At 45.4% G+C, this 13,210-nt stretch overlaps 1 protein-coding gene across 1 annotated transcript in view; it reads left to right on the forward strand.

Annotated features, from left to right (window-relative positions):
- The first annotated feature begins 917 nt into the window (after window positions 1-917).
- clpb (caseinolytic mitochondrial matrix peptidase chaperone subunit B) overlaps window positions 918-13,210 on the forward strand; it is a 32,938-nt gene continuing 20,645 nt past the window's right edge. The window contains exons 1-5 of the mRNA XM_036536983.1: window positions 918-1,532; window positions 1,619-1,670; window positions 4,359-4,445; window positions 10,673-10,776; window positions 12,133-12,261. Coding sequence (XP_036392876.1) covers window positions 1,106-1,532; window positions 1,619-1,670; window positions 4,359-4,445; window positions 10,673-10,776; window positions 12,133-12,261 — 799 coding nt within the window. The 5' untranslated portion in view covers window positions 918-1,105. The remainder of the gene's footprint in view (window positions 1,533-1,618; window positions 1,671-4,358; window positions 4,446-10,672; window positions 10,777-12,132; window positions 12,262-13,210) is intronic.

Consider the following 13,210-nt stretch of genomic DNA (forward strand, 5'->3'; position numbering starts at 1 on the left):
GAACATTTTGATTATAACGACTGCGGCATAACTTTCCTGACCTCTTGTGGCGAAACGCAGTTACTGCTGTTTGTTGCAGGGAGATCTGATGCTGACTGAGGAAGACCACTGTTTTATGGTTGCCTACTTCTTTCACAAGCACAGCCTATAACAGTTTCAGATACTTAATTATATTGTATTTTGAATGTATGAAATGTATGAAATGAGTATAGAGTGTACTTTATCAGCGTGATTGTTAAAATTGCTTAACTATCAAAAAGCGACAAGTATTTTGAGTATTGCCTTGGTTAGGTAACATAATTTGTCGTATAGTGTTAGTACGCTTCACTAGATAGTTAATACTCGTCTTTGCTACAATTAGTGTTCAACTAATTCCACACATACCTGGTGTTTGACACACTTCATTTTATTGTATGATCGCTCACATGCGTCTTAAAATGTGCAAACTTGTCAAACATTCTAGGTTGTCAATTTTTAACTGCAGATTCTGTTGAAATTCTGTTCGCAACATCCTATTTTAAACCCGCCCTTTGTTTGCCTGTTTACATACAGAAGGATAAGATGTGTCAACTACTGATGAAACAGTACGCAAGTCCTGCACTTCAGGCCTACGTAGCTAGCGACCGACGATATCGGTGACTCATCCATTGTTCGACCCAAGCGCCCTCTGGCGCCGTAATATTCCTTGTTTTAAGAAACCACAATTATTCGCAAACGTGGCCAGTGAAGTCAGCAACGACCGATAAATGTGTATATCTAGATCTCGAGAATTTAAATACACAGCACAGCCAACAATCTGGTGACATTTCGAGTACATTTACTCTAGGAGGACCACATATAAAACACGTACGTAGTGGCAGTCGGGAAATGTAGTCCAGACACAGGTCAGAAAAGACTACATTTCCTGTCATGCTCTGTGCAACGGTGACACACGCCGCAGTTGTTTTCCGCTTTTGCTGGATCTTTCTTTCCTCTCGTTTCGTCCGCGCAGGTAAAACATCATTCCGCGAAGAAGATATTCCTCCGTTTATTAAGAAGTATACAGCAGAGGATCAATCTATAACATTTCAACATAACAACGATTCGCGCATATCGGATTGTGAATATGTTGCTGTCATCGGTCCCAAGGCATATGCTGGTTCGATGCCGAAGGGCACGGAGCCTCTCTCCTTGTCGGGTTCTGCAGACAAGTTCTGCGGATGCCACGAGGAGCCAGACTCTTCACGACATAGAATCTAATCGCAACCCCATCGTTTCCACGTCCCGTGTGTCGAGGAAGGGCATTCTGAGCGAGGACACGATGCCCACGAATGTCAATTCGCATGTGCAGTACCACCATTTGGCCGCTAGATGGATCACTAACCTACAGGGCAGGAGAAACTCGTGGAATTCTCTCGCTGCGCGGGGGTGTACGAACAACTATTGGGATGAAGGTGGAAAGAAGGGAGAAAGTTCCTACGGAGTAGCTTCAGCGGGGGTCGTTTCAGCTGCTGCTCTTGCTTACTGTCTCAAGAAAGACTCAGACTCAAAAGGTACAATCAGCATCATTCAAGATGCACAACACAATAATAGTGTTTGTTGCATGTAGCTTTAACTGTATTAATTTTTTTTTCTCCAGGAGACTTACTGTTGGAAGCCTCCAGGACCAATAATGCCCAAGACGTCTCAAGGTAGCAACTGATCCATATATAACATTTAGCATATAACATATAACAGCGGTCAGATGCACAAAACCGTACACCATTGGCTTAGTATTGTCGTTTTTGCTGGTACATGATGAGACTCGTTAATCTTTTAAGACTCTACTGTACAAGTGTAGTGTCCAAGGGGTACGTTGTAATGTAGGTCAATGAGATGTCAGTACTTCAATAGCAAAACAGACCTTCAGCATCAGATGATTGGACACCGCGGTCACCTTATTTACGCTGTAGCATAATTTGTCCACTAGAGGGAACATGTGATTCATTTAACGGTCTGCCTAAGCTCGAGCCCAACGCAGCCCGGGAAAGATGGAGAGCAATATTTAGAGGGGATTCTTTAACCTGTAAATGTTATCAGTATTTGATCTCTCCGCTAAAGACAGACGCATCAGAACTATAAACTGTGAATCAGAAAAAGGTGAGAGGCAATAAAAGGCTGGCTGGAACAGACCTTCTGACGCGTTAAGCCATGCTGCAGATCATGGATGCGCTAAGAGTGACCTTGGGTCTGCATGTAAAGTCATTCGTGTCCATTTATGAATCTTTTAGCGAAAATGGAATACATGACAGATTAGTAAGAGTAATTATTCCCACTTCCCGTTTTGTAACTGTGTGCTGAGTTGTCATTGTGTGACAGTGTATTGCCTGTTTTTTTTGTTTGTTTGTTTTTCAAAAGATTGCATGTCATTTGAATTTGAATTTATTTGAATCGTGAATGCATGCTATTTGAAGGAAATATAACAATTAATTGGCAATAATTTTGACATTCAAATGGAGTGCTTGCAGAGGTTTTTTTATTCCGCCTTTCTTATTTTTATCCATAGAAAAGTTTGTGACTGTTGTATTTGATGGTCAGTTTCACACCCTGTTGTGCATAAGATTATGCATGCCTCTGGGCCTCTGACATAAATCTACAGAGAATCTGGGCTCCATGTTATGTTACACTCTTTGATATCATTTTGAGAAGGATCATTTTTCAAGGTACAGAAGTGCACCAGGTATGTGGAATCAGACTAAAGATCATTTCTGGTGCTGAATTTCATACCACCCATTTAGGTGGTTCCCCTTTACGGTAATGCACCCACACTCCTTCTCAACAGGGGTAAAGTGAAACGTATAATATTTGGGCTGGGGGCTGGTCTTCAGACTGCATGGAGGAAGAGAAGCGACCCCCTACCTCCCCTGTGGCCCCCTCTCCCTTCAATGCCAGTTTAGGTTGGAACCCACCAGAATGAGCCCAAACTCAAACACACCCGGGACACCCTGTCACCCAGTCACTCACCCCGAACCTCTGGGACAGTTGGGGTGGGGGGGGGGGGGAGCAGGCATAGGCACATGGGGGGGAGCAGGACACAGGAGGGGGTGCGAAGCCATCTGTCAGCCTATGTGTATCTGGGTCTCCATCCTATAAGGTGCCTGATGGGCGCTCTGTCTGGCGGCAGTTCCATTCTTCTGAGAGAATTCATCTGTTTAACCCCTGTGACAGCGTGTACCCAGCAGAATGCAGCCTGCGAAAGCAGATCCTGCCATTGTCCCGGAAAATGAATTAAAATGTTACCACACCATGATCTGCTGAAGATTGTTATCTGACTGGGCACGTGAAATTCATTACAAGTCCTCTGAGCAAAGTTAATCAGGGCTTTGAAATGTCAGTGTGCCCAGGCGATCTTGTGCGGGATCTTTAAGGGCTTGGACAAACCAAATGATGATAAAATGAATTTTGTGCTTCAAGTACACCCTGACATTTTCACATTTTAGAGCAAATCCTCCTTCTCAAAATGAGGTTCTGGACAAACACAGAAAACATAAAAATCTTGAGGAAGGTCATGCTAATCCTCCTTCAGGAGCAGCCCAAGGGGTGCGTTCAGCAAGGGAAGTAGGGAAAGACCCTTCTGAGTTGTTTTATATACTTGATTCCTCTTAAGAAATTGTCTTAGGGGTGCTGGTAAAAGCATATCGCTGTGGTTAGGAGCACACCTGTCTTTGTTTTCAGAGTGGCCGTGTGAAGCGTATGTCAGGGGAGACTTTCTCAACAAAGGCAACAATGGCGCTGAAACTGGAAACTGTGGCCCTAAGTGCAGTGAGAGGTGACGGGGGACGGAGCCGGCTGTGGAGTTTGGGGAGGAGTCGTGACTGTGCAGATGGCCATGACTCTGCGCAGCTTTAGGCCACAGATGTGTTAAGTGCTTTAGTAAGAGCTGCTCAGGTCGGTGTGGGGGGGAGTAGGCAGGTAGGGCAGCCCTCTGTTTACACTAAACACAGACAGCGTCCCACTCTCCAGCACCAGACCTGGGACAGAAGGGATCTTTTTTTTATTTTCAAGGATGGGTTGCCGGGTCCAGACACAAAGGTCAAACCAGAGAATCATGAGATGTTCTTTTAACTTGGTGTGATTGGTAGTTCTGTCAAAGTTCTTTGGGTAACACTATACCAGCCTCACATGTTCTTGGGATGACCGTTCAGGTGAAGATATCACATCCTGTGGATCTATGGACTACATTTCCCAGCACCTCTGCATTGTGCTAGTCCACAGTTTAACAGACTTGTGTTTCTATCTGTGAATGTTACAGCAAAATAATGCCCCTGTAGAACACTCCTGGTTTGGCCAATCCTGTGAGTGATCACCATTTCTTGCCTGCTTTTTCCTGTTTCCTGCAGGTTGCTGGGTGAAGGAATTGATCCAAACTACCGCCACCGTTTGGGCTGGACAGCGCTGATGGTGGCGGCCATGAACCGGCAGCACAAGTAAGAGAGCCACATCCCTGAACAGCCTGTGACTGTTGATTTCTTTCATTTTTTGTTTTCCTTATTGTACTTATTTTCTTGTGTGAAGGCTTATATATGTAGTGTATAAATATATGTTACCAGTCTAAAGTCTGGACACAACTTTTATTATTTATTTGCTATCATTTTCCATGTTTCATAATAATCATAAAGACATCAAAGCTCTGAAATAACACAAATGGAATTATGCAGTGTGTTAAACAAATTAACACTATCTTGTAGTTTAGATCCTTCAAAGTAGCCAAAGATGTTTTTTAAAAATACATATTCATACATAAATTCATAAAAATTCATACATAGGCATCAACTTCACTATTTGTATTTGTCTAAGAAACAGATTTCAAGCATTGAAGTCTTTAGATCAAAATGTCTTTGAGTGCATGTTTCCCAGTATCTTAATCAGGTGTGTCCAAGCATTTGAAAATTTTAAATATAAAATATTTCATTTTGCCTGTATGAACATGGTTGACTTGGCTGAACTTGAAGTTTGCATTGTCAGTCCTGCTAACAGTGATGCTGAAATAGCTGTTGTTTTTGTGTTTTTAGTATGAGCATTTAAGACAGCACTCTGAGCTGTTTGTTTATGTGGTGAAAAGTGTTGCATTGTAACTGGACATCATATCATCATCAGTAGAAGCTTGGCTCTTTGGCTAGGGGATAACAGGCCCCGCGTGGTCTGTGGTGCGGCATCGTGGCACGGCCTGACAACGAGACGGCTGCGCGGAGTCGCCGTCCCGTCAGGCTCTTTGATTTCCTTTCACAAGCTGAGGTCTTGTGAAGTGCAAAGTGCGTCTTTCACATCAGCGAGTGCATTCAAGAGCTGGCGGCAGCACCCTCCCCAAATTCAATTAACCTCCTCCTCCGCAAACACGCGGGGGGAATCCAATTTGGGGAACGTGAGCCAATGGGGCGCATCCCGTGCCGAGGCGAGGGGGGTCCTCTTCAAGAGTTACAGACACAAGTTCACAAGGTGAACCACCGGCCCCGCCCGTCAGGGCCTCCCCTCTCCCCTAAAGCTCTGTAGAGAGGGGATTATCCCCCACCCCAAAGCCTGTGGCCCCACATCCCGGTCGCGGCACCACACAAAGGCCCGACATCTCAGTTCGACCTGAGGGAAGTAGAGCTGGGCTGTTTTTTTTTTTCCCCTCTCAAATCCCCCCGCAATCACTTACAATGCATTTTTATGCCATTGTTAGAGTTCTTATAGCTCTGAAGATGCTCTTGTGAGACCACAATGAGCAGTGGACTCCTCGCCGATACCCCTCTTGCAGCATCTCTCTGTAGTGTCTTTGATATATCATTCCTTCAGCTCATCAGCTCCGTCTCTACATTGATGGTGCATTCACCGTAGGTCTTAAGCAGCCTCAGGTTCCAGTGTATTGGTAAGCTGTCCAGTGCTGAAATATGTCTGCCGGCTAAAGGGATGTGCTGAAGATTATAGCTCTCATTTCAGCTCATGTGGTCCAGAAGAAGGCTGGATTCCATTTGTTTTGCTGTGGTGACATAATCAGGCTAAATTGATCTCATTTATAATAGTGCCCCATTACACTAATTATTGTAGATTGTTGGGAGGTCTCCATTGCTTCCTACACGGGAGGAAGGAACTAGTCTTTTCTGACATGATATTTGGCTACAGTTACATGAGGAGTGTCTCTGTACTGTGTAAAACGTCTGCCCTGAGTATCATATTCTCTTATGTGCAGAATAATTCAAAATTATGTTGACGTGGAGCTCTGTTTTTATCATTTCTCTAAAAGCTCTGGTAAATAAATACCAGATGCACTGTGAAATGGTTTGTGTTTCATAACATTTTTTTATCTAATGCTGGTAAGGGCCTTTGTTTGCAGACGTGTTTAATTTGGACTGTTATTTCAGATAAATGGTCAAATGATCTGTGCATGCAGAAGAGAAGATTACAATCCAAATCACAGACTGTCACACATCCACATCCTTCAGCGTAATCCTTACAACACTGAGTTTTGATCTTGTATGAATGAAGATTATATGACAGTTCTTTTGATGTACGCAGTGTGTTTAACTTCAATAATAAAATAGATTTGAAACATTTTATAATGAATATTTCTAGGTTATTTTGTTTATAATGCTATGAGTTAGTCGGAGCACAGTTCCACTCTAATTAACCTTTTAGGTTTAGGTATATAAATATTGCCAGTCAAATAATGGAATTCACTGAAGAAAGCGGTATGTAGAAATATTGGCCTCAGCTTTATATTAAAATGCAGTTTGGCAGCTTGGAGTTTGGCTGTTTTATGAATATAGCAGCTGGATGCCAGCAAGGGCTGGGACCATGTCTGAGGCTGTGGGTAACAGTGTGGAGTGCCGGGAAGGACCAGGGTGACATGATCTGCGGGCGTCAACCACCAATGGAACAATGAAGCCGTTCTCTTTTGCTGAGAATGTGTACTACCTGAGCTGCGTACTTCCTGAATTGGCTGTTTTAGGAAGGAATTTGTGATCAGGTGAAAATTTAAGCAACGCGCAGCATGTTGTTTGAGGAGATGGTGTTCGGCGAGTGATTCCAAAGTGCAGTGAAAGTGCGGGGAGAGAGCAGCGATGATCCAGTCGGGACAGGATCGGACCCGGTCGGCACCCCGCACCCCCATTACCCGAGAGGGCAGGAAGGGCGTGTTTGCGTAGCTTTGATGTGACCGGTTTGGGGAGGGTCGGGCCTGCCCCTGTTTGCGCTCTCGGCTAAAAATGCCCACCCCCCTCCCCCCGCCACCATCCCCCCTCCCCTCAGGGCATCCTTTCACATGGACAATGACCGCCGATGGAGTGGAACGCTTGTTGACTGTTCCGACCGGCCGGGCCGGGCCAGGCCGACACGTTGGGGAAAGGAAATAAAAGCCTCAGTTTCTCTTCTCAGCCGCCCGGGGAGGGGAGAAGGAGGGGAGAGCCGGAGCGGGCGCATTCTGGAGTGGGGATAATCCGTTTTTTTGGGAGAAATGCGGTGGGAATGTCATCAGATTATGTGGAAGTCAGGCACCCCGGTCAGGGACAGAGGCGAGGGTGGGCGGCCTGCTGGTCGTGGCGGCAGTTATGATTTGCAGACGTAATTACCCAAGGTCACCTAAGGTCATCTTCGTGTTGCTAATGACTGCCGCCGTGAAGCTGGCTTGAGCCGAGCCCAGGGGAAGAGCAGGGTGATCCCATCCAGGAGTCTATCCTGAGGAGGAGGTGGTTGCCATGTTTTCATGCTGTTACCCCCTTTTCTGTCTTGAGCTGAGGGGGAGACAGCTGCACTGACCAGCTCGTCTGGAGGAAGTGGTCAGTGCTGATGGACATGCCCGTCTGGCCCTCTCCTCCGCTCCTTGTGTTTTGTAAACATGAGTTAGAGCTTGCAGGTGTGTCCCAACCAAGCAGCAGGCCCAAGAGGCAGCAGGTGTCAGGGGGGAGTAGGACACTCCTGGATGCTGGAAGATAAGGAGGATAAAAACCCTGTGTTGTGTACGACCAGCTCAGCACTTTCCACAGCATTTACATTTTTTCGAGCAGAATATGTGATATTGTTTAAGTATGCGTCCCCTCCCCTACCCCCAAACCCCACTCACCTCACCAGTGAACTGTTCCATGAAAGGAGACTGGATTTAAATTCCTTCCCTCATTGGCAGGATGAAGAGTGCTACAGGGAACCCCATGCCCAGTGTACTGTGCCAGGGTGGACTCTGTCATCTACTAATATTATTATTTTGTGGTCATCCATTGTTCCCATTCTCACAACTTTTGCATAGCCCCCCATTTAGTTTGTCCATTATAAAAAAACCTTATGCCTTTAACCTCGACCAACCCCCAACAGTTCTCTCCATCCACTCTTTCTTCACCCCGTTCCTCACCTTCCCTCTACCCCCCACCCCCGGTGTGTTTGGGGTGTCTGTTTGGAGAAGTGCTTTCCAGGGGTCACAGCCCTTTTTGGATCACTGCCCCCCAGTCCCACAGCTACAGTAACAATGGGGCCACCCCAATCTGCTGACAGACCCCCTCCTCTTGCTCAGGTCTCCAAGCAGACAAAGCCCCACATGCACACACACACACACACACACACACACACCAGTCCCTCTGACTGGAACATCCTCAGATGGGTCTCTTTGGCAACCAGAGCTCTTGTAGCATGGTCCAGTAGATTACACTACCCCTCACACCAGCTCTTACAGCAAACACTGATTCCACCAACTAACCCCCATCTAACGCCCCCTGCTTCCATCAGCTACCTTTATATTCCTCTGAAAAATGGAGGTCCTGAGAATTCCTCGTGTACAGAGTAGTCACAGAGCTAATTCTAGATCTTCTGAAAGTGGGGTCCACATGCATACACACGCCCACACAAAAAGTACCAGTCAAAAGTTTGGACACACCTGATTAAGGCAGTGAGAAAAATGCATTCAGAGACATTTTGATCAAAAAACTTATGCTTAAATGCTTGAAATTTCTTTCTTAGACAAATATAAATAGTTAATATAATATAACTATGCATGAATTTCTTTCCAAAAAAGTTCATTTTAAAAAATGTAGTTTTAAAAATTATTTTTGGCTACTTTGAAGAATCTAAAATATAAAGCAGTTTTGCTTTGATTAACACTTTTTGATCATTGCATAATTCCACTTGTGTTATTTCATAGTTGTAGTGTCTTTACTACTATTATAATATGTGAGAAAATAGAAAAAATAAAGAAAAACTCATGTATGAGTAGGTGTGTCCAAACATTTTACTGGTGCTGTACACTCAAGCATGTCTTAACGATCTTCCTTACAAATATAAAATGACATTTGTGTAAATCCTCTGTCCACTCCAACCTTGAGAAGAAGGAGCGAAGAAAACACAGCCCCCCCCCAATCAGATTCAAAACTGGTTACTGAGAGAGCAGAGCCGTTCCTGGAATCGGTAAGGTCAGTGCGCTCGGCCTCTGTGGAGGCTGGGCGGTGGTGTGGAGGGGCAGAGCGGGCCTGCCTTTCTCCATCCTCATCACTTTGGCTCGTTTGTGGCCTGCTCATTAGATTCACACAGCTACGTGTCACATATTTCTTGCGAGGCCCCTGTGATGGCCGGAGTGCTGTTATCTAGTTAGTGCAATGCCCGCGGCAGCATTTGGAGAGCGTCGTGTCGGCTGGGTGACCACTGCTGCTTTCCGCGGGCCTGGAGCTCCTTCTCCCCACGCCGCAGCCACAATCCTGGCAGTGTAGCATGGCGGCGAGGAGCAGGGCTTGTAACCGAAAGGTTGTTAGTTTGATTCCCCGCAGAGGCACTACCGTTGTACCCAGGGTTAAGGTACTTAACCCAGAACTGCCTCAGTAAATACCCAGCTATATAAATGGCAACATATAAAAACTGTAACCTATATAAGTTGCTCAATATAAGCCCATCTGCTAAATGACAGTAATGTAATGTAATATAATCTTGAATTTGCTTCTAGCAGACTGGTTCAATTTAGAACTCTTCACACAGGGTTTAGTTGTGTTCTTGTCATATTTGCGAGTGATCTTAGGGGCTGGGAGCAGATGAATATTGGCAGGCTTTTCTAATGTGTGCCACCAGTGTAGAAGCCAGATGTGGTTGCCGTAGGAGACGTGTCTGCTGTGATGCTTTGCCGTCTCCAGGGTTGTATGCTCCAGTGAAGGGCTCAGAACTCTCCCCCACCCCGCTCCTTGATGGGGACGCTCTGTGGAGCAGTGTATCAAAGTATTCGAGAATGCCTGTCCAGCTGTGCCTATGGAAAACGGAGGAGCACAGCTCTCCCTTGTGCGCTCTGTGAAGCCCGGAGTGAGCTGTCCCCATATCGCAGCAGAGTAAACTTCAGCTTCAGTGACAAAGGGTTACACTGAGAAAATTCACAGTGAACGGTGACTATAAACCGTGACAGCAAATGTCTCATCTATAATTTTCTTGCAATCACAGTGGAGAATTTTTCTTTTTTCATTCAACAGACATGGCAATCAATTCTGCTTCTGTTGCCACATCTGCATTGTTTCTTTTTTTAAATACCGCTGATGTATGAGATCATTGGAAGGCCACATAAAATGGCTCTGAAAGTGACCCTAGTTGTAGCTGACCATTTTATAGTCACTGGTGTGCTGTGACCAGCTCTGTTGACTTTGAGTTGTTGTTATTGTTATCATTCAGATTGGGGTGTATGAAAATAAAGGGAGCATCTGTCTGTCTGTCTCCTTCCCAGTGTGGTAAAAGTCCTGCTGGCAGCAGGTGCTGACCCGAACCTGGGGGACGACTTCAGCAGCGTGTATGAAATGTCTCGAGAGAAGGGGATCCACTCCCTGGAAGGTAAGCGCCCATTCTGGGGGAATGCACAGGGCGTAATGTCCACACAGACACTGTGACAAGTATTTAGTAAGAATTTCAGTGTCTTCAGAGGTATAGTCTTCCAGGCTACAGTAGCTCCAGCAGTCCGTTATAGTAGAATACGGCTTGGAAAATACTGCTTAGATTGGACTGAGAAGGCCAGATGTGTGACACCTGCATTCGCGACGTGACAGTGACAGGCAAGGCGAGGTTTTGCACCCCCCTCTCCAAAAGAAATGATCTTAATTCTCTGACGCCCCACATCATCCGTCTTGCACCCCAACTTGACGTGGCTGTCGATGTGTGTTCATAGTCGTGGAGACATGCTTCAATGTGACAGGGGTTCCCAGCTGTCCAGCAGTGCCTCACTGCAGTGCCAGATCCCCGGTCCTCAGTAAGCAGCGCTGTGTAGCGTTGTTGTTATTAGATATATAAATTTCACTGAAGACACTGAGATTCCCCACCCTCTGCCTTATTTGCATATATGTAAGCGTTTCATTTGGCCCTATGTATTTATTTTTCATAACCGCAAACCCAACAATATAAAAACTGCTGTGGAAGCTGTGGAAAAGGCCCGGCTGGAGACATATTTATATATGATATGTATATTACAGACATTTATATTGTTGGCAGTTTTTTGGGTCGTCTGGGAGGGAGATTTCCCAGATGCAGGTTGATGGATGGGGGCTGCTTCTCCCCATGACGTTTTATTGAGTTTGCCATGATTATCCAGCTCTCAGACATTTGTTACAGATGACGACTAGGCCTGTCAAGAACCCAGTGCCAGGGGAAGAGTGTGTATGTGTGTGTATTGTGTGTTTTGAATGTGTGCGTGTGTGTGTGTGTGTGTGTGTGTGTGTGTGTGTGTGCACTTTTTGGTGTGTTTGAGTGAATGCACGTCTGTGCTTTTAGTATGAACAAAAGAATAAACACTGCCGTTTGTTACAGTGCCGTGATCGTTTTATGTATACATTTATATATAATATATATTTCTCTTGTATGTACACGTTTATATTTGTAGTAAGACATTACTGTGAAATTGATGTTTGTGTTAGTCTTCCTCCCCCCTCCTGTTCTGTCAGGGATGGACATTTAACTCTATGTGGGTCTTTCTATCTTTCACTCTCAATCCACCCTCGTCTCTCTGTACCCCTAACGGCCCCTCTTTCTTTGCTTCTTTCTCTCTGCCCCTGTCTTCCTCTACCCACCTCTCTCCCCTCCCCCATCTCCCTGCTTTTTTCTTTCCCCTTTTGTCTTTCTCTCCCTCTCTTTCGCTCTGTCTCTTTGTGTCTCCCTTTCTTCCTCCCTCTCTCTTTCTGCCTCTCTCTCGTTTCTCAGTGCTCGTTACACGAGAGGACGAGTTTAACAGCCGCCTGAGCAGCCGTGCCAGTTTCCGAGGCTGCACGCCGCTGCACTACGCCGTCCTCGCCGACGACCCGCGCACGGTCCGCGCTCTGCTGGAGGCAGGTGGGTGCCGCCCGTGGATGGCGGGGTCAGGGGTCACACTCACTCACACTGGCAGATGCTGCCTCATCACAGGCAGGGAATATCACTGAAGCGCCTCTAATCATGGCTTTTTGTCAGCTGAATTAGTTTCACATATACAGCATGGCCATTTTTAAGGTGTCAACATTCAGGTAAAAAGTCCAGCTGTTTTCTCAAGCACAGCTGTTAAGAGGACTGCCTCACGGGGTGTGCCTACTTAAGCACCGGGAGGGAGTATGACACAGAGTTACACCCACCCCTCAGATTACAGGCCGATGCGGTGAGGAAGCCAAGACCTCAGTCATTTGGGATTTGAACTCATGACCCTCTGGTTTCAGAAAAGACTGTACACACACTGGAAAAATTTTTCATTCTTTTTTCATTTCTTTTGTGTTCTCTTTTTTGTTATATTTACTTCTTGTGTAAGCTGAATTATCACATGACAACATCCACATATGAGTTTCAATGCTTTTATGTAAAACACTAAAAATGTATGCTGATGTTGTAAAAGGCTGAAAATGCTAATTTAAGATATATTGATTTATTTTGTCTGTAAAATGATATTAAGATAATATAAAATCAATATGAATCCAAGCCAATATATATTTGCATCTCTTAACAGATGGCATTTTTTAGAAATATTTTAAAAGCTGGGTAAAAGCTTTTATTTCAGAATTTTTAATCTTGACAAGCAAAATGGATATGGTTATCTGCTCTGCTGTGTCAGCTTGTGTGTATGGAAGAGGAAGAAAATGCGTGCACGCACACACACATTAACTTCCGCTACTGATAAGCCTTCTGTTTTTGTTTCCGGGCCGACTGGTCTTGCAGACCATCTTGACGATTCCCTGGAATTCTTTTGTCCAGACACAGCCATCCCTCTGCCCCAACACACACACACACACACACACCCCTGGCGTTCGCACCTGTC

The sequence above is a fragment of the Megalops cyprinoides genome, chromosome 9, assembly GCF_013368585.1.
Source record: "Megalops cyprinoides isolate fMegCyp1 chromosome 9, fMegCyp1.pri, whole genome shotgun sequence".
Taxonomy (NCBI): Eukaryota; Metazoa; Chordata; class Actinopteri; order Elopiformes; family Megalopidae; genus Megalops; species Megalops cyprinoides.